The following is a 19479-nucleotide window of genomic DNA, read 5'->3' on the forward strand; positions in this document are numbered from 1 at the left end:
CGGTTTTCTCTCATCTTTATTTCCATATAAGATGGTGACAAAGCGTTAGTCTCACACGGGTCGAACGTAATTCAGCGGAAGCATTCCCCGCTGGCCTGTACGCTGGTTACTTCCGAACATCCATCCCTCGTCTATCGGCTCTGCATCCAAGATCAGGTCCCCCTCCTGAAGGGAAACCTCATCTGCCTCTGCCGCTGTGTAGCTGTACAAGGCCTGATAGCGTTTCTAGTGAGTGGAGAAAAGAAGTCGGTCATGTAGAAAATCAAATCTTTTGACTTCATGAATGCACTCTTAATGATGCTACATTTCAAATGTGTTAGAATTAAAATAGTTTTTTCTATATAAGAAAAGAATTGCAGGAAATTGATGAAAATATTGACTTGTGCATGTAATATACGTACCCCTCCACCAGGTGGAGCTCTAGCAACAGGTTGCATTTCAGCAGCAAATCTTTGAGGGTTCTGCTGTTCCTCAAGGTCTATAGTCACGTGTATTGGAAAACATTTCAAATGAAATATTTATCTTTTAAATAAAGTTTTTTTTTTTTTTTTAATACATTTTTTAAATGCGGCTCACCTTTCCTGTTTTCTGGAGGAGGAGCATCACTGCGACTCTTGCTCTTCTCAAATTCCTCGTGATATTTTATCTGCACACATGTGGGGAATAAAAACAAGGGCAGTGATTTATTTTCAGATTTCTCTTTTTTTTGTAATTCCTTCAGATGATAAAGTCTCCGCTTTTCTCAGGGTTACCAAAATGTGTCAATACTTAATGATAACCTCTTCTAAGCCACTGTTTATAAAGCTGAAAATATTAAACTTTAATGACTTGGTAGATCATTCCTTCCTAAAATATCACAAAAGTTTGCCACAGACCATACAAAAAAAGTTTTAAAAAAGAGCAATTACAATCTAAAAAGACATGAAATTTTCAAAACCAAAAAATCCAGAACAAAAATGAAGTAAAGTGTTTAGGTGCAGGGTGTCGGACTATGGAATGGAAATAAGAGATTAAACCTCCAAAATATGAGGCTAAACGAAAACTTTTTTTTTTAATCTTTAGCTTGAATTTCCTTAGTCTTTCTTCCACAACGTTAAAGTTTCAGCTTGTTGCAATAACTCCAGTCAATCTATAAATTATTATTCTTTTATTTAATGTTATTATTGAAAAATTTAACTTTAAATAGCCTTAAGTAGCATTTTAAAGTTAATTAAATTGCTTTAAAACTGCATTTTTGCAGCATTTAGATACATTTTTATAGCGTTTGAAAGCCTTTATTGTAAATTTTAAAAGTTAACCACTCAATAACAACTTAAATGGCTTTTGATGCTTTTGATAAGGTTTAAGTCATTTTGTAGCTTGTAAAACCTAATTTTATGCCTTTATCAGCTTTAGCTGTTTTGGAGGCCACACCCCTTTAAATTATTTTTAAAGTCTTAACTTGTGTTTCCAGTGAGTTTGTTCAGATGGATGCTTTTGTTTTTGTGACATTTTTCCACAATAATTATTTTCTATTTTTATTAAAGATTTTTGAGGATTTTGTTTTGAATTCATTTTTTTTGTTCTTAGAAACACTTTTTTACTAAAAGTATTGGTGAAAGAATGAACTGCTCTCAGGAACTTAATGAATTCCAGCGTGGAAGTGTCGTAGGACGCCACCTGTGCAACAAATCCAGTCGTGAAATTTTCTTAAATATTCCAAAGCTCTAACATTAAAAAATGGAAGAGTTTGGGAACAATAGCAACGCCGCCACCAAGTGGCCGGCCACGTACACTGACAGAGGGATCAGTGGATATTATAGATGTTATAAAAAGATAGCTCATAAAATCCATTTAGAAATCAATTACTTATTATAAATCCTTACAGCAGCTGGAATAACTGAACTGCAGATCAGAAAAAGAGATCAAGAGTGGAATTCAAGGAAGTATTTGTGAAAAAGAGAGAGCTGGAAGGGGAAAAAAAAGAAAAATAAGCAGTGGGAAAATAGATGTAACCTTTTGACATGCTGGCTCATTACCCATCATTCCTTTCTGCAACTCTCATGAGAGCAAAATAAGAGTTTGTGTTTCTGTGATATAGTGTGTGTGCAGCAGCAGCTCAGCTTGTGTCCACAGCTGAGAAATGTTGACCATATAGGGGATCTTCTCCTGACCGGACAGGAAGAAATGTCAGAAATGTGCCCCAGTGACTGCAGAACTACACTCCAGCATCCGTCTCTCTTTGTTCGGACCTAAATTTACCATGTTTCTTTCTGATATTCGCTGTAAAAGTTGAAGGGAAGGCTTACGTTGCTAATCTGGTCTTGCGTCTTCTTCAGTCTCTGCATTTCTGGAGTGTCGGCCACAACGCTGAAACCTTTCCCCTTGTTCTTCTCAAAGTCCTCTTTGTAAAGAGCCTGCAAACCAAACAAGCTCACCATGAGAAAGTATTGCATGTGCATTAGAAACCACTTCTAATTTTTTCAAAAATCTTTTTTTACTTCGAAGTTCCTTTAGACGCTCCATCCATTTGAAGTGGTTTGATTTAACAACAAATATTTAGTTAAGTTGAATTACATGCGTCACTGTAACAGTGAAATCCCGTCCACACTTTCTAAAGGTCAAACTGTTCATGTTCTATTTTTTCTTTTATTTGGCAGAAACTAACTTTCTTTAGTAACATATTTAATAAACTTAAGTGAAAAGAATTTAAATATCACCTCAAAATGTTCTATTATTGTTTAACTTTTGTAAAAATTAATTAAAACAAATAATGTGTGCTGACCAGGTTACACCCAAACTCTAATACAATATAGATTACGTCTTGTTGCTCCAAAGTAATTCCTTACAATATTACTCTGCACAAAATCTAATGTCTTCCATTTAAAGTTACTATTTTTATAACATCTGCAGAAATAATGAAGTTTTAAATCTATTTTTAACTTGTTAGAGATAAAAATGATCTATAATAAGACTTAACTATGAATTTGGTTTACTTTAATTGAAGTGAAAACCAATTAGGACCAACAATCAAAAAGTTCATCCCATTAAAAAATAAAAAATAAAAAAGAGAGACCAAACAGAGAACCTCAGAACTTTGTGCCTAAGAAGGACCTAAATGAGAAATGATTATGTAATAAAAGCAAATTAGGTTAAAGTTCCATCCATCCATCCATCTGTCCGTGTTTTAGTTTTCCTGGTTATTTGACAGTTTGTAACACTTTAAAGCAATGCCTTCAGTAAAACTTCTATCTATCCTGTGTATATCTAGAAAAAAAGAGGGAAAATTGATTTATCATATTTTAAGGACTTTTCTTGGAAGTACTTTGTCACAAGCATTCAGCAAACTCCATCTTTAGAGTGAATTTCATCTCCAAACACTTGAGTTGATCTTTTTTCCTAAGAAGGATTGTTTTCTTTACAGACAGATGTTCATAAATGTGAGGATTTAAACAGCTACTTCCTGCAAGTTTGGTCTCAGAGAAACACAAAATGTTTATTTAAAAGTAAATCTAAGATTTTAACCTGGACCATACACAGACACACACACACACATGAGTCACATTCTTGCTATGAGGAAAATGCTGGTGGGGAGAGAGCTCGACGGCAGAGACTTTTATGGTTATAAACAAAGAAGTGGGAAGGTTGGATGAGGGGAGAGCAGAGGGATGGAAGGAGAGAAGCAGCTTTCATTGTACATGGGGCTAAAGTAGTTGTTGCAGTCATGTAGCATAAAAACATGTGTGTTGCAAAACTGAAGTCACTTGAACACTTTTGCACAGTTGGAAAAAAGGCATAAAAATATAGTTTTTGTGCTTTTGTTTCTGGAAGGATGCTTCTGTTGTCCATGAAAAACTGTGTTTAATAGTAATAATACTTTCCTGGAAGGTAACTCTATTTTTTTGGCAAAACAACCTTTGTGAAACACAATTTTCACATTTAATACGTTTTCTCTTAAATTTGGTCACATAAATACACAAACTGCAAAATTCTGTTAGTTTGTGTCACGTCTACTCCAAATTTTAGACATTTCTCTGCAAGTTTCAAAGGAAAACCAAATGTAAGTAATAAATAATATTTTTTTAAAATGCAACTACTTCAAGTCTAAATGACAGATTTTCAGATTTCCTCTGAAAATCAACTTATATTTAATAAAAATGAAGACATTTGGTTTGGAACCACCAAGAGACATTTTTATTCTACTGGTAAAAAAAACAACAACTTTGAGTCATAATCAAATATAAATGTTTTATTTAATTTTTTGCCAAAAATTACAAAAAGCGAGGGTCTGACAAATGTTTTAGGCAATAAAAAGACTAAAATAGTCTGCTTAGTATTTACTGGACACAAATCACTGATCAACTTTTAGTCCATACATCGGAAAATGTTATAATTTGATCAAATAAAACTTCAAACCCATTTATTATAGGGACATAAAATTAATAAAAAATCATTATTTTGTGAAAACAAAAAAATAAACAGATTTATTTCAAGACATTTATTTTGATTTTGAAGGTTAAAAGCTGAAAAAAATGAACAATTATTGAAATATTTTTCATGAATCTGGTGGAACATTAACCATATCCTCACAGATCTGAATGTTTTACCCGTATTGCTGTGGAGGAGAAATGGCAGCAAATCCAAACATCAGTTTTTGTGATTTATGTGTATTTTTAACCATATATGTGCACTTACAGTATGTGCAGTGACTAAAGCTCCCAAACTACACATAAAAAGTGGTAGAAATGGGTTTAATCTACTCACTAGTAGTCTAAAAGGCTTAGTTTCTTCACCAAAATAAAAAAAGAAAATTAGTCTTTATTGTTATAGATACCTTTTGAAACAAGAACTCAAACATTTGTTCTCATCTGTTGCAAAAAACGAGGAAATAAGGTGCATAATTATGTTGCATTTAGACTTAAAACAGAGGATTTAAATGTTTTAAACCTTACAAAAACACAGCCATGCATAGAAAAGGCATGTTTGGAAGAGAAATACTTAACAAGGCAAACACCAAAGAAAAGTTGTCCTGTAAAAGAATGTATATTTTTTTGATTTGAAGGCGTTTCACCTTTAACTTAATTCTTATTTTTAATCAGATTAAAATATCTTAAAATTTTAGATAAACAAAGGCAAAGAGGTAAACTGAACTGCATAATTTAACCACTTCAAAAATAGCGTCACACGTTACCAAGCAGCTATATTTTATATACTCAATTTAAGAAGTTACTTTTAATGTTTTGCTGAAGGACTTATTTCCTTCGATTGTGTTTAAATTTGAGTTAACAAGCACATCGCATTTCCTCATTCAGATCAGGAGTAGCAGACACATAAAGTTTAGGCAAAGGTCAGAAAGGTCATAAGAAAATGGAGAGTGAGCAGAACGATAGAAACAGATCTGCTGTGATCTCACCAGACTGTTGAGCTGGCTCTGTTGTTTGAGCCGCAGATTCTCAGGTGTGTCAGTCACAATTGTGAAAGAGGTTTTCGGGTAATGCCTGTGGAGGAACGAAAATACGAACTGTTATTAATCCCATACTTTTATAACACTGATAAAAAATTATTAATTATCAATTATTAAGGTCAATTTTATTGATCTATTTCAGTAAATCAGTAAATCAGAACAGAAGATTTTATAGAAGGGCTCTTATTCACGTCTGTTCTTTCAGTCTCAAAATGTCAAAAATGTGTCTATATATTTTTATTTTTTTTAAGTTTCAGGTTCCAAATTTTGAGACTAAGACAATTATTTTCAGCTACCTCCAATTTTATTTGCAATAAATATATTATTATTCAGAGTAGTCCAAATTTGCTAAGCTAGTCTCTCCATCTTCTTCACCTGCTTTGTCCTGTGGAGGGTCACAAGGAAAGAAGACAGAAAAAAGTGACTAGAAGTAGTGCGGTTTTGCAGGATTTAAATGTAAGGTGATGCTCTAGATCAGGGGTGTCAAACTCACTCGCAAAAGGGGCTAAAATCCAAAACACAACTTGAGTCACGGGATGAACAGGATAAACATTTATGGAACACTCTAAAACTACATTTTTAGAACTTTAAAAACGTAACATTTTAACATAATTATGAACTAGATATATAGCACTACCTGTGATAATGCTAGTGTGAATGCTGTAAGCTAAAATTGGCCACTGAAAATGCCAGTGATGACAGCTGAAGATGTTGAAATTATACCTGAAATTGATAGCTGAAATCACTGAAGCTCATAGCTGAAAATGCTGAAGCTGATAGCCAGCTAAAATATTCGCTAAATGCCAAACTAGCCTAAAAAACAAAACAGAAAAGAAGTTAGGTTATCCAAAACAGCTAGAATGTTAAATTTGCTAAACTTTAAAGTAGCTTGAAAAAAAGGCTAAATTATCCAAAAAAGTTAGCATGTAATTATGATCCTAACTCCAAAACAGTCTAAAAATCCTTTTCTTTTTTTTAAAAAAAAGTCTAAATTAACCAAAGCAACTAGCATGTAGCTGATATATTAGCTTAACTCCAAAATGGACTAAAAAACTTAAGAAAAGCCTAAATTAGCAAAACAGCTAGCGTGAAAATAACTCCAAAACAACCTAAAATAAATTTGAAAAAAGGAGTCTAAATTATCAAAAACAACTAGCATGTAGCTGAAATATTAGCTGGTTTTATTAACTTCAATCCAGGCTTCACTTGCTTAAACCTTCCTGCGGGTCAAATTTACCCACTTGGAAAACTTTGTTTGTTGTATGAAGCTTAATCTGTTTAACTAGAGAAGTGTCAATAATAATTTAGGATACAGTACCTTTCTTGGCATGGATTTAGAAGTCAAAATAAAAACATTTTAGAACTTTATTAAAGAAAAAATAAACACATAGTAAAACAAACTTTTTTTATGTACAGTAGGTATTATTTATCAACATTAAAAAAAGAGAACATTTGTTTTTTAGATAAAAAATAGTGATTATTCCCACTAAACACAGTTGTAAGAGGGGAATAACACAATGAAACTAAATATGACTTAAAATTATAAGCATAAGCAATTTTTAGAGTGATTTTATGACATTTGATGCTTTAAGAAAACAAATATTCCCAGATTTTAACCAAAAAATGGAGACAAGAATGCATGGTATTGTGAGAGAAACCTAAAGACAAAGGCATCAAGGTAAAGCTGATTTAAATGTGGAGTGTAACACTCACATACTGCAGTAAGGTTTCTTCTCAAAGCCTTTGTAGTTGTTCATGCTCAGAGCCATTTTGCAAACTTCACAGCTGAAACAACATTTGTGCCAAAACTGGAAAGAGAATAAAAAGGAAAAACATTTAAAGTATTATCAAAAAAACAATTAAACCATCCACACTGTGCATCTGAACGTCAGGGAAACTTTTCTGGGATTCAAAAAAACAACATTTCTTAAAGATAAATATGAATATCTGCTTCCAGTCCCCAAGACATTATCAAGTCCATACATCTAATAATACAATAAGAGTTCATTTAGGTAGAGTTCATTTAGGTGCCAAAATAAATGTAAACTGTAATATTGTTAAAGATAGCCAGAAAGACTTGAAAATGTAATAGTGTCTATCAAAAAGAAAATGAGGTATAAGGTAAAAGCAGTGTTCACTACTGGAGAAATTGATTTGTTTAGTGTCAATTGAGTTACAGTAGAGTACAAAGTAGTGCAAATTAGAAGCCAGAAGCGGTTAAAACGTTGAATTATTTGTAAAATTGCCATTAAGCGATGAAATGAAGGCTTTAAAAACGTTAAGACATTTATTTATGTGACAAAATGCAGCACAATTTGCAGTGTACGTAGGTTTATCGGTCTTAATCAATTTAAGACAAAATAAAAACAATTATTTGACATTAAGATCATAGGAAATATGCTAATCTAAGGCTGCAGTTTATTGGTTAGTTTAAATCTGTAATTTTATCGAAAGAAAATTGTGGAAGGAATAGATAGAAACCACAATTAAGGAAAGTAGAACATCTAAATATCTAATGTTTATAATTAACCGAATGGAAAAGAAAAAAGTCTATTTCTGTGAAAAATTGAGAGAAATGTTATAAATATTATAACATTCTATACATGTGCCACACTTGGATCCCAAACTTGGTAAGATCCAACCCTGATGGAGTTTCTTTAGTGAAATACTGAAGTAGCTGGTCAGATAAATGGTTTGTGGGGCTTTTATTTTGAAAGCATTTAAATCTGCTAAACCCAAATAATTGTGTGTTTTTTGTTTTTCAGTTTTCTGATTTTATTCTGCTTGTTTTTTCCTTTACTCATTACTAATATGTAATGTTGTGCAAGTTATTTCTACACTGTAACACATGACAAACTACTTTATTTAAAAGTAATCCTTTACTGTATTATTATCTCAAATTGGTGAAGCCTCACATGACTCCATTACTACTGTTAAACTACTTTAGTATTCCTAAAGAAGATCATATCACAATATTAAAGCTGTATTTCGCATGAGTGTAGAATTACTGCTAAAAATAATCCATTAAGGAAAAATATTATTAGAAACTCAAAATACAAGTGTTTGGGTCCAAGAATACTAGTAGGAAATGTGACTTTTTAATTCAACTCTAAATTATCATTATTAAAACCTTGAAGAAATATATAAAAAACGCCTTTTTGTTGTTGTTGTTTTTTTTTTTTTTAAAAAAAGTCATTATTCAAGTAAGATATTTATTAAAAGCATCTAAGAGTAACACATTATTCATTTACAGCCAAAAATCGTATTAAAGTGTGTCACAAAAATCAATTTCTTATGTAATGAATAACACTGCTGATTTGTGTCTCTTTTTGTAGACTATTTTAAATTCAAACATTTATAAAATACTAATTCTTATTTTACATGTTTAAAAAGGGAGAGAAAAAAGAATTACAATTTGTGAACTTACTTTGTCAAGGCAGTTTATCTTTTCTGTTGGATAAACCGGTTTGCTGCATCTCCCACAGGGTGGATTCATGATGGCTTTGGAAGTATTTGAACATAAAACAAACAAATTATTTTTTTTATTTCAGAAAAAGTAAAGATGTTTCTAAAGGTGTTAGCGTCAAACGGATATCCCCTCCTGTTCTTCATGAAGCTTTTATATGTCCAAGGCACAGGCAGACCCACAGTGAGAGGAGGGTTTCAATGGAGCATTCACGTACCATGGTAATTACGAGTTTCAACTTTAGTTTGAATAGAAATGTGGTTGACCCCAAAACATATACAGTGAAAGCTTGAAAAATCTCAAAAATGCACAATCTATGTTAATTTAAATAGGCTTTAAATTACACTAATCCGTCAAGATAAATATTATATCAACAGCAGCCTACTTAAGAATGAAGTGTACTTGGACCTACAAATTAGCACCTGAAGGCAGCATCACTTTGCTTTGAAATTAGAGTGTGGACTTTTGAGGCACAAAACTATTAGGTAAGACAATTTTCAATGAAATATCAGTATAAAGTATTAAAATGTATATCTGTGCCAACACAAAACTCCATGAAACGGATAATTACCACGTGACTTAAGGGGACATTATAGATTAATGTTTTGAAGGCCTTAAGCACTTATTCTTAACTTTAATTAGGCCGAATTAATTGTACTGACAGGAATATGAATTGAAGAATAAACGTAACTTCTTAATCTAAGAAATGAATCCATAAAATAAACGCCCTAATACCTACTTCCTTATCAAACTGAGATTTGGTGTCCCATTGTCGCCATCTTGTGGGAAATGAGAAGCATTGCAGCCTGTGTGTCAGTAGCTAAAAAAAAACAAGATGACGTGGACTTTAGCGACTGCTACATAGCGTAAATACAGATCAAAGCTTTCAAAATATATATTCTAAACGACAAGATACTACGACCAGTATTGCTAATATACGAATGACATGGCATACATATTGTAATATAATGATCAAATGTCCCGCTGCAATATCGTGTAGGGGGTATAGCTCAGTGGTAGAGCATTTGACTGCAGATCAAGAGGTCCCCGGTTCAAATCCGGGTGCCCCCTCTTTTGTGAATTAAGATTTATGATTTATTGGAATTTATTACCAGTTCCAATTTCCTACTATGAAACACTTTTTTTCTCGTGTGTCATTCGTACGCTACTTACACTACTATTCTCCTTTTCAATATAGAATTAGTTTAGCAAAATAACTTTCCATGTTTTTTTTCTTCTTCTAAATAGCAAAATGTGTAGGTTCTGAATACTGTACTTACTAGAACTGATTTTCTTTTTTGATTAGTTAGTATAATTAAGATAATTTTCTTATATATTTTCAACCTAAGTATCATTAACAAGGTTTTTCAAGTGTAGAGTGCATATTGAGTGAATTGGTGACCCTACGTCAGGTTGGTGACCCCTGCTCTACGTCATCGTCCTGACGTGTGAACATGGGACCTTATGACGGACTGAAGACCTGTCCACTCAATATCCTACCTTTACCTATAAAGACTGGGATGGCAGTGACCTTGAGAAGGGTGAGGGAGGTTTGAAAAACAGATGGATGACTGTTCTTGACCAAACAAATTAACATCCACACTGATCGCACAGTTTTATTAGAAGACATTTAAACCAAAGAGAGTCAGAGAAAATTATTGGAATTTGATTACACTTAAATTCATTCATACAGTTTTTCTCCAAGATGAGCATTTTATTCACTATCATTTATGCAACTAGATATCTGTTGAAGAAAAGTCCACATGTGAGCAGCGTTCATAAACAAACGCTAGTGCAGTTAAGAAAACAACACTGAGGAAACATAATTAACCCCGTGAAATGGATGATAACAGGAACACAAAGTTAAACTGAGCATTACATTGGTTTGCAGAATAAAGACTTGTTTCATTCATTTCCTGACGGCGTTCATGGGTCTTGGCCAGGTACTCCTTTGCGTCTCAACTTCAACCCTTGAGTCAAACGGCTAAAGCAGTGACTGAAAACAGCATGAAAACAATCACAAGAAAGAAGGAAAGAGGCTTTGAGAGCAGTAAACACTCTCCAGCCACAGAGGTTGGAGCAATGACATCGTGTGTCAGTGGTGTGCCTCATTGTCCATATTCAGCCTTGTTTGGTTCTTCAACAATCCCAAGACCGTTTGTATTCTTCCTCCTGAAGAGTCTGAGTCCAAGGTTCTTAGCAGCACTGCTCTGCTTCAATGAAACCCTCCTTCTCGTGAACTCCAAACTCCACTTCAGCGTAACTGGAGTGGCATCCTTGGTTGCGGAACTTTGTGGAAGGCCAGTAGTTTGGTGTGTGTCGCTGCACGAAGCAGACAATAACATCACATTTTAAATATCAAACACTATGAACTATCATGCGTGAAAGCTTTTCTTTTCCTCACCTGCATGAGGTAGAACGGAGGAGCAATTGTGGGATGGGTATTGATGTAGTAAACAGCCAGCAAGGTCAAAGCCACAAGCAGAACTAGTGCAGCCACTACACCTGCTATGATGGCCGTGTTCTCACTGATCCCCTTGTGGTTTGGAAGATCGATTGGTAAATCTGGCAAAGCAAATACGAAAATCTTGTTTTTGTTGCAGTGACCAAGAATATATGTGTGCATAAGAAGTTAAAGAACAAATAATTAATACTGAAAAGGAAGAAAAACAGAAGTTGTATTTACAAGAATAAAAAAAAGAAAGAAAACTATGTCCAATTCAGTTCAGTCCAATTAAACAAAATTACTATTTTACTTGAATGGTTATCTAAATGCAACCAAATGCACTTATATCAACAATCTATTGTTCTTTTTGGATTCGCCACATGTTATGCTAATCTACATACACACACATTAATAGTAACTCTTGTGTGTTTTCTTGCACGAATCACAATTTAAAAAAAAAAAGCTACAACGCACTTGACAGCTTTAAGATGCTGTTTTTTAAGGAGTGCCGTTATGGTGCAGAGGTAGAGCGGTCAACCTCTGTTTAAAAGATTAAAATATCAAGAGATATTGAACCCCACATTGTTCTTGGTAGCTACAGGTGAAGCAGTGGAGCTACCACCAGTGTTTGAATGTGCTTGCATGGGATGAATGGGACCAACTACTAAATTTTGGACCCTATAGTAAGCTAGAAAAGTGCTAAATAAGTATATGCCATTTATCTAAATTCTATTTTTTTTTTTTTTTTTACTTGTCATTTCTTTCTTTTGAAATTTCTGTTGGAGTGAGAGGTCTTCAACTTTCTTTGTTTACAGATTAAATCTGATTGAGTGAGGACCTCCAGGACAACACTTAAATATTGACTATCTCCTCCTTTCCTCTTTTCATACAGGCTTATTTGGTTATTTTTGTGTGTATAGTTGTTTTTTTTCTGTTAATAAATCACAGATTAATTTCATCTGGGGTCTTCGTAAGAGTTTTTGACTCATTGGTGCCGTTTTTTTCTTTTATATTACAACCCCTAGACATTGGTGTAGCAAGAAAACTAAATAAAAGGGTAATTTGTAAGTAAAACTAGTAAAAAAATGTTAACTACTACAATATAAATCAACTAATTCAGTTGGCTTCAACTAGTACCATTGTGTAACAATATATAAGCCTTGTCTTCTTTTATGAAGTCTAATCTTATTTTTCTGCTTTCAGATTCGACCAAATCACTTTATCAAATCTGGATATGACTTTGTCTCCTGTAACTCACTCCTGGTAACGAGGTCTTCAAGACCTGCTGAAGGTGTTGGACCAGGAAATGAGTGGTTGAATGGACCCATAGATCCCTCAGATTCCATTGGGTTGAAGTCTTCACAGGTTCCTTTGGCCTACAGGAGAATCCACAAAACAAAGGGTAAGATGTGTGCTGCACACTTATGTCAGACAGTGGATGGTCTCACCTCCTTGGTGCAGTTGTACTCCAACCACTCAAGTCTATGGCGGTCTATACCATCTGAGCATCTGAAATTCAGTTGAAACCAAATCAGAGAAAAGGGAATCTGGATGGCTTTACATCCAGACAAGTTTTTGCTTTTACCGCTGGAGCGTGTTGCACCAGCCGCAGCCGGTGGTCAGGTTGGATGTCAGGCAGAGGTCACAGGACGTGTGCTGGAGACAAGCTGAAGGGATCAGAGGGACCATTTTAAGAGGGGAGTAAGCTAAGCCAACGACAGTTTAGTTATTGATCACTCACTGGGCAAAGGGATGAACTCAAATGCAGATCTGCTGACGATCTTGGTAGTGTCTATCTCAACCCGATGATATTCGTAGATGGTGCGCCGCTTTATGCCTTCAAGACAAAACTGAAAACTTGAAATAACAGAAAGATTTTAAGAATAAATCACAATCAAATAGTTGCTGACCTGATACTGACGCAGGATGAAAGGCCATGAAAGCGTCTGACAGTCCCACTTTGACAGGATGCTCAGGGGAATTCATTTCTTCTACTGGAACGGGTATCTTAAGGAAATAAAACGCTTAGAAATATTTTCTTAGATTTATCTAAACTCCACAGATCAGAAAAACAAAGAGCTTACATCTCTATAGTTAAAAACGATGGTGCCATTACTGTGGAGGGCCGCCTGGAACGTAAAAGATCCTTCATCCTCTCTGTCTTTTAGCCGGACTTTGTCCCACTGCACCACAAACAAATTACCTGAGCAGAGAGACAGTAATGATAAAGGTTAAAGGAGCTCTCAAGCTGCCAATTACAATCCCAGAAACACCTTAAACATACCGTTGTCTGAATACCTCACTGTTGAGTTAGTGGAGGAGCTCGGATCAAAATTGGCCATGAGAGGCGCGGCGTATTGAGTGGCTGTCAGCATTCTATGAGTAATGTCGCCCATGAAGATGAACCCTGTTGAGAGAAACAAAACCCTCATTTGTAGAGGCTTATCTGTTCAAAATCTACAAACGGATAGATGCAACAATAATAGTAATAACCCAAAATCAATCACCTCCAGTTGCAACAATTATCTGTCTCAAGTTGTGTCCGTAAAAAGGGAAATCAAAAGACAGAGCCACCCTCTGGGGGGAAAAAAGGAGAAAGTTAGCATTGATTTGGTTTGAATATGGCAAGCTTGCTGGTGCTCTGGTCGTACCGCTGCTTGTCGGTGTGTGTTGGACAGTATGCCGTGGATTTTAACCTGTCCCCTGTGTAGACTGTTTAGATCCACCCATAAACTATCCGTCTCTCGGTCTGTAGGACCAAAACTCTTCCATGTGTAATATTTCTGCGAGTCTTCCTGGAAAATTTGAACACAAGAAGAAAGGTGGTTAAAGAACAGGAAGAGGATTAACAAATTGGTGGGATTCTGGGATGTCCCCTAGAATTAATTTTGGCGGATAAGATGAGGTGGTTATAGAAACTGGAATATATCATGGACAATTCTCAGCATGAGTTGATGAGTGCACTGAAGAGCTTCAGTCAGAGCGCTTTTGTTAACTGTTAGTCTCTACAACCCCTCATGGACAAACGACACAAATTATTGTTGTAAGCAGTTTTTTGGTGCATTTTTAATATTATGTATTGTGTATCTGCTTTTTCATAGAGCTATGGTAACCAGGTAGTTTCCTCTTCGAGGGATCAAAGTCTTTTTCTATTCTAGTTGAAGGTTGTTCAGGCAGGAGCTTCAAAATACATTATTTTTTGCAGAGTTTACAACATAAATCTGAAGAAATTTCTTTAATAGCATGGAATTTCTTTTAGTATGACCTTTTCAAACTTATAAAACCATTGATATTATGTATTAACGAGCAGCACTGCGCTAACGTAGCTGACCAGCGACTATTGATGATGTCATCGAGTGAGGGTGACGTACGATTTTGAAGACACTATTTTTCCGTAACTCTTCATTTGAAGTGAAGGGGGATAATTCTGATTCTGCCTTGGAGTGTAAACAAAGGGTTGATGGGAAATTAGATGAGGCTAACTTCTGTGCTAACAGTCTTTATCTCAGAGGGGAATTTCAAAAAAGGTCCCACATTTCTTAAAAATATGTCTTAAAAACGGCTTAATAAGTGCCAAAAGACTACTGACAACACTTTTACAAAAGAAAAAAATAAAGGCCAACTTGGACTGGGACTTTAAAACTCTTCACCTGCTTAATTTTACAATATATATATATATATATATATTCGCTTTTTTAGCTCATTCATTTCCACTCCAGGGAGCTGTTTATGTTCATTTATCTTTGACAGTGAGGGTTGTGTCTCCTCGCGGATCTCCAGTGTCGATGGCATTTTCAATGTGAGGTACTCCTCAAGGTGACGGAGAGCAATGGTTCTGGGGTTTAGAGCGCGCTCAGAAAGTGGAGCAGTTAAATGAAGAGCTCTCAGCTCTTTGGCTGCTCCACATACAGTAAATGACCCACTTTTTTTCTGTCATTTTCCAGCAGCTGAAGCCAACCTGCATTTTCTGGAGGTGCAGATTTTCAGGTGAAGAATCTGATCAGATGCTGCCGTCTCACAGCTGACTGATTTATGGAAAAGTGCAGACGGGACCAAAGGGTGGAAATGAAGATCAGACTCCTCTGTGAGAAACGTTCAGCAGCTGTACGGCAGAGCTGCTTGCAATCTCGTCCAAGTGAGTCACTCACATACACGTGCATGCACGAGCGCACGCACACGTGCACGCAGGAGTAGGCAAAAACAAACACTGTAAGTTGGCTGGAGGACTTTGTCTGTTTTCAATTTTAAATGTGGTGAGAGGGGAAAAAATGAACAATACAGTTTGTCTGGATTGAATTTTAATAAATCGAGGGAGAGATAACTCCAGTACATGGAACAGAAACAAAAAAATGTCCAACAAAAACACTGCGAATGAACAAAAAAGATAAATTTATGGTTATGTGAACAGTCCGTCTAGTTAGACTGAATTTTGAGTTTGGCAGAGTAACTTTCCAACTTAGTGTTGACAAAACAAGTTTAAAAATGAAGACAATGTATATTTAAATGTATATTCAGATTCCTATTCTGTTTTTATTGAATACCTGCAATGTCATAATACATTTTAACATTTTTTTTTTGCTTACATTTAATTTATGAGTCAATAAAAGTGATGAGCATGCTGTCCACAGCTGTACCAGTTACATTAATCAAGTTTTATAGGTTAATATAAACTTTTAAGAGTAAGTATTTTAGTTCTCACTTTTTTGCTGCTGCAGAGACAAAGCTGAACCTTGGCTCTGCCCTACAGTAGCCAGGTTAGGTTCTCCTCTTGACCACAGAAAAGAAAATAGTGGGTTAAGAAAATGGATGGAAGGACTACTGCTGAATGAATGTTAACCGTAAGGGGCAACCCAATAACTTCTGGTTGGAAGCTAATTTCAAGAGCATGTCTTGAAAAACAAAAACACTTTGATTTCATATTTTAGTCCAATGTAAAAATGGTAAACACTGCAATAAAATCTAAATTATAAACTATGCAACTGAATTAAAAGTTTAAAGAAACTCTTGTGGGAATACATTTTTTCCGGGGTTCAGGATTTTATCCAAAGAGAGCCTTGATTTGGTTTTATATGTAACATCAGATCTTCACCAAATCGGTGGTTTTCTGCCTTTGTTCTAGAAATGATAAGGTTTATTCTGTGTGATCTGCATATTCAAGCATTTTAGGAAAAGCCAGGTTTCTTTGTCATCAAATCCAGTCACATGATTTTATTTAAGCAAATATTATTTAAGCAAAAATTGACTCAAATTGATTTTTTTTTTATGTGGCTATCTTAGCCTTTTCTTAAGGTGTTTGTGCACAAATTTATGACAAACTCTTGCACTTTAAAACTTAAAGTATGAAAGGAATACTTTATTATTTAAGTAAGTCTCAGATCACTTTGCATCTTATGAGGACATTCTATGGAGAGATAATAGTTCCATCCACTTTGTGTGTGCGTAATTTGTGATTTGAAATTCATACAGAACAATACTTTACTGTATGGACTTGCAACTGTCAGTTTACATGTACAAAAATTACAAAATATAAAAAAATAAAATGTACAACACAAGAATTAATAAACAAATAGATGAAGAGATGGAGTTTAACTTATGGAGCAGATACTATCCATAAGTCCTAAAATTTATTTGAACTTTTATGTTTAGTCACACCTGCCTGAAAATATTCACGATCATTATACTCCTCAGTGGCATAGGTGTCTACACTAGAATTGGACCAAATAATGTTTTTCTCCCAAATTGTGACTTTCTCTTATGGCAGTAACATTTTGCACAGCTTATTGTGTCTAAAGTAATAAATGCGTTTTCCTAATTTTATCCATCATTATTCAGAAAATTATTTCAGTATTTTTTGCTTTATAAGGCGCACGTAAAAGCTTTGTTTAAATAATAATAATAAAAAAAACGGTGCCTTATAATCTAGAGCGCCTTATACATGGATTTTGAGAGGTACATCTGAAAATGTCACTCTGTTTTTTTTGTTTTTTTTACTAGTTTGAGCGTTGTAAATACGCTAACGTAGCTAACATGTAGCAGTGAGACTGTGTTTTTTATTATGTGTTTCTAAGGCTAGGAGTTAGCGTAATAACGTTTGTTTCAGTGGTATCAGTCTGTGTTTTACATGTTACAAACAAGGTTGGGAGTTACAAGCATTGTGAATACTCCAATGCTTCAAACATTTCTAACATGTAGCATGTTACAAACTACAATGACTCTGAACCATTGACAGTATATGAGCACTGGACTAAGCAAATGTGACATCACCAATAGAAAATTTCTTACTTTCAGATCGAACACATTTTTTAAAATGTATTTATTACAGATCCCCATTAGTTGCAACTGTTCTTGCTGGGGTCCAGACATTTCTACAAACCTTTTACATTTATAGATATCTGGTATCCAGGGAATCCAAGTAATAACATAAAACATATATAAAATATTCAAAATAAAGCAATAACAAACAATTTTCACAAAAATAAATGTGATCCTTGCCAACCGACTACATACACAACCCAATAAAATTACATTACTCCAGATTATAAATTAGAAATGAAGCCAATTCAGTAGCTACTTTTCCACAATACGGACGTCGCCATGTTGGAGCCAGACAACAGTGATTGGTCCGAGTCGGTCTGAGTCAACGCTTGCTGCTGCCAATCATGAGTGAACTTATTTGAAGTCCACACCCCTTTCACTGAAAGCAGCTCGGAAGAATCTGTCAATCAAACGTTTGAGGTGGGAGCCTGCGGGAACCACATGCTTTTACTGAAGGTCAGTTTAAAACTCGAATAACTTAAATAAAAAATATTGTTAAAAAATAGGATTGGCAAGAACATCTTAAGAAAATGTATCAGTTCAAGAACGGTTATTCTGACAAATAGAATGACTGAGTATTAGCAGCTTATTTTTCTATTGATTTTGCAGATTCTTTCTGTTTGGAACGTTAGAAAGAGGGGTCACTCAGTCCAGTTATCTTATACAGTTAATGTTGTGAAGGCCGTTATTAAAGCCTGACTGATGGACTTATCCCTGATTCTTGTTTCACCTTATGCAGTTCTGTGCGCCTTACAGCACTTTGTAATCCGGTGCGTGTGTAAAATACGATAGTATCCCTCTTTAGCTTAACCAGATTTCATTTTGGATTAAACTAACAAAAGTTATTTTTTGCGGCAAAAAAGGCCAACAGAGCTAAATCCCATGATCGAACTCAAGTCATTGATCAGTTGTCCAGCATTATAACAGTCACGTTATAATGTTCTGTTTGTAGAGAAGGATCTATGGCTGCCGACAAGATGGTGCCTGACATTCATGGAAATGGAAATTGGGCAAATCACCCTAAATTTAAGCCAAATGTGTTCAGAATTGTCAAAAGAAAAAAAATAACTTCTATTGAAGCTTAAATTGAGAAAAACCGTGACTGTTGGTTGGAGGCAATTTGGGAATCATCGAGAGAGAAACTAAGGACAGTGAGATCAACAATCTAAGAAAGAAGCAAACAATTGAAGAGACAGAACTAAAAACTACCTAAAGATGTTGAGGGATGACAAGATACATGGAAAACGAGTCATACTTTGTGGAGACAAAACATGGCATGCAAGAAGAAGCAGAACATTACTTTCTACAATGGGAAAAATACTAAAATATAGCATAAAACTACAGCATCCAATGACTTTATCAGTTTTCTTATAAAAATCTCTGTTTTGTAGAAAAAGAAGGAATGAGGGAATCTGAGAAGCATCACTGTTGGTTGTGTTTTCTGGTTCAAAAGCATTAATCAAGCTACAGCCTGAGAACACATTTCTTAATTTAAACAGGCTTTAAGATGTGTGTGAAGCTTTTGAAGCCCCAATTACTCCTACCTACATGTCAGTTTCCTTATTTAAATGTCCGTTCTAGACATTTTTGTTGTGAATTCTGCAGTAATGCAAAAGGAAATCTGACAGGATTAACATTATTTCTCCTATTTTTAAGGTTTAGCTTGATTAAACTGTGATAAACTCCTCTGTATGTTTTTTTTTTTTTCCATTGCAGATTATTTATCCTCATTATGACATTGCTGCTTCCTACACAGGCACATAAACAGGACGCACAGCTTCCCACCAAATGTGTGCGGAGAGATCTTTG

At 34.8% G+C, this 19479-nt stretch overlaps 2 protein-coding genes, 1 long non-coding RNA gene and 1 other non-coding gene across 5 annotated transcripts in view; 2 read left to right on the forward strand and 2 right to left on the reverse strand.

The window, feature by feature from the left end:
* On the reverse strand, positions 1 to 9766 carry LOC112154353 (LIM and SH3 domain protein 1). Of its 2 annotated transcripts, none has more exons than XM_024285233.2 (8): positions 9649 to 9766; positions 8871 to 8944; positions 7157 to 7251; positions 5393 to 5477; positions 2289 to 2396; positions 577 to 646; positions 402 to 478; positions 1 to 225 (listed from the first exon to the last, which is right to left on the reverse strand). In XM_024285233.2, the coding sequence occupies exons 2-8, from the start codon at positions 8937 to 8939 to the stop codon at positions 52 to 54; spliced, it is 678 nt and encodes a 225-aa protein (XP_024141001.1). In that variant the 5' UTR covers positions 8940 to 8944; positions 9649 to 9766; the 3' UTR covers positions 1 to 51. The 2 variants fall into 2 exon arrangements, with proteins under 2 accessions (XP_024141001.1, XP_024141000.1); XM_024285232.2 differs by having other exon boundaries at positions 9645 to 9663.
* LOC112154355 lies at positions 9356 to 15504 on the forward strand. Its single transcript, XR_002920633.2, has 3 exons — positions 9356 to 9394; positions 12559 to 12757; positions 15300 to 15504. It is a non-coding gene; the product is annotated as an uncharacterized LOC112154355 (long non-coding RNA).
* Positions 9909 to 9980, forward strand: trnac-gca. The gene has a single exon. It is a non-coding gene; the product is annotated as a tRNA-Cys (tRNA).
* Positions 10511 to 19479, reverse strand: part of LOC112154351 (plexin domain-containing protein 1) — a 19581-nt gene continuing 10612 nt past the window's right edge. Inside the window, exons 3-13 of the mRNA XM_024285229.2 lie at positions 14007 to 14150; positions 13863 to 13932; positions 13640 to 13762; positions 13440 to 13558; positions 13266 to 13362; positions 13097 to 13192; positions 12941 to 13022; positions 12804 to 12864; positions 12614 to 12731; positions 11314 to 11474; positions 10511 to 11231 (exon numbers count right to left, since the gene is read on the reverse strand). Coding sequence (XP_024140997.1) covers positions 11106 to 11231; positions 11314 to 11474; positions 12614 to 12731; positions 12804 to 12864; positions 12941 to 13022; positions 13097 to 13192; positions 13266 to 13362; positions 13440 to 13558; positions 13640 to 13762; positions 13863 to 13932; positions 14007 to 14150 — 1197 coding nt within the window. The 3' untranslated portion in view covers positions 10511 to 11105. The remainder of the gene's footprint in view (positions 11232 to 11313; positions 11475 to 12613; positions 12732 to 12803; positions 12865 to 12940; positions 13023 to 13096; positions 13193 to 13265; positions 13363 to 13439; positions 13559 to 13639; positions 13763 to 13862; positions 13933 to 14006; positions 14151 to 19479) is intronic.

The sequence above is a fragment of the Oryzias melastigma genome, linkage group LG19 (genome assembly GCF_002922805.2).
Source record: "Oryzias melastigma strain HK-1 linkage group LG19, ASM292280v2, whole genome shotgun sequence".
Lineage (NCBI taxonomy): Eukaryota > Metazoa > Chordata > Actinopteri > Beloniformes > Adrianichthyidae > Oryzias > Oryzias melastigma.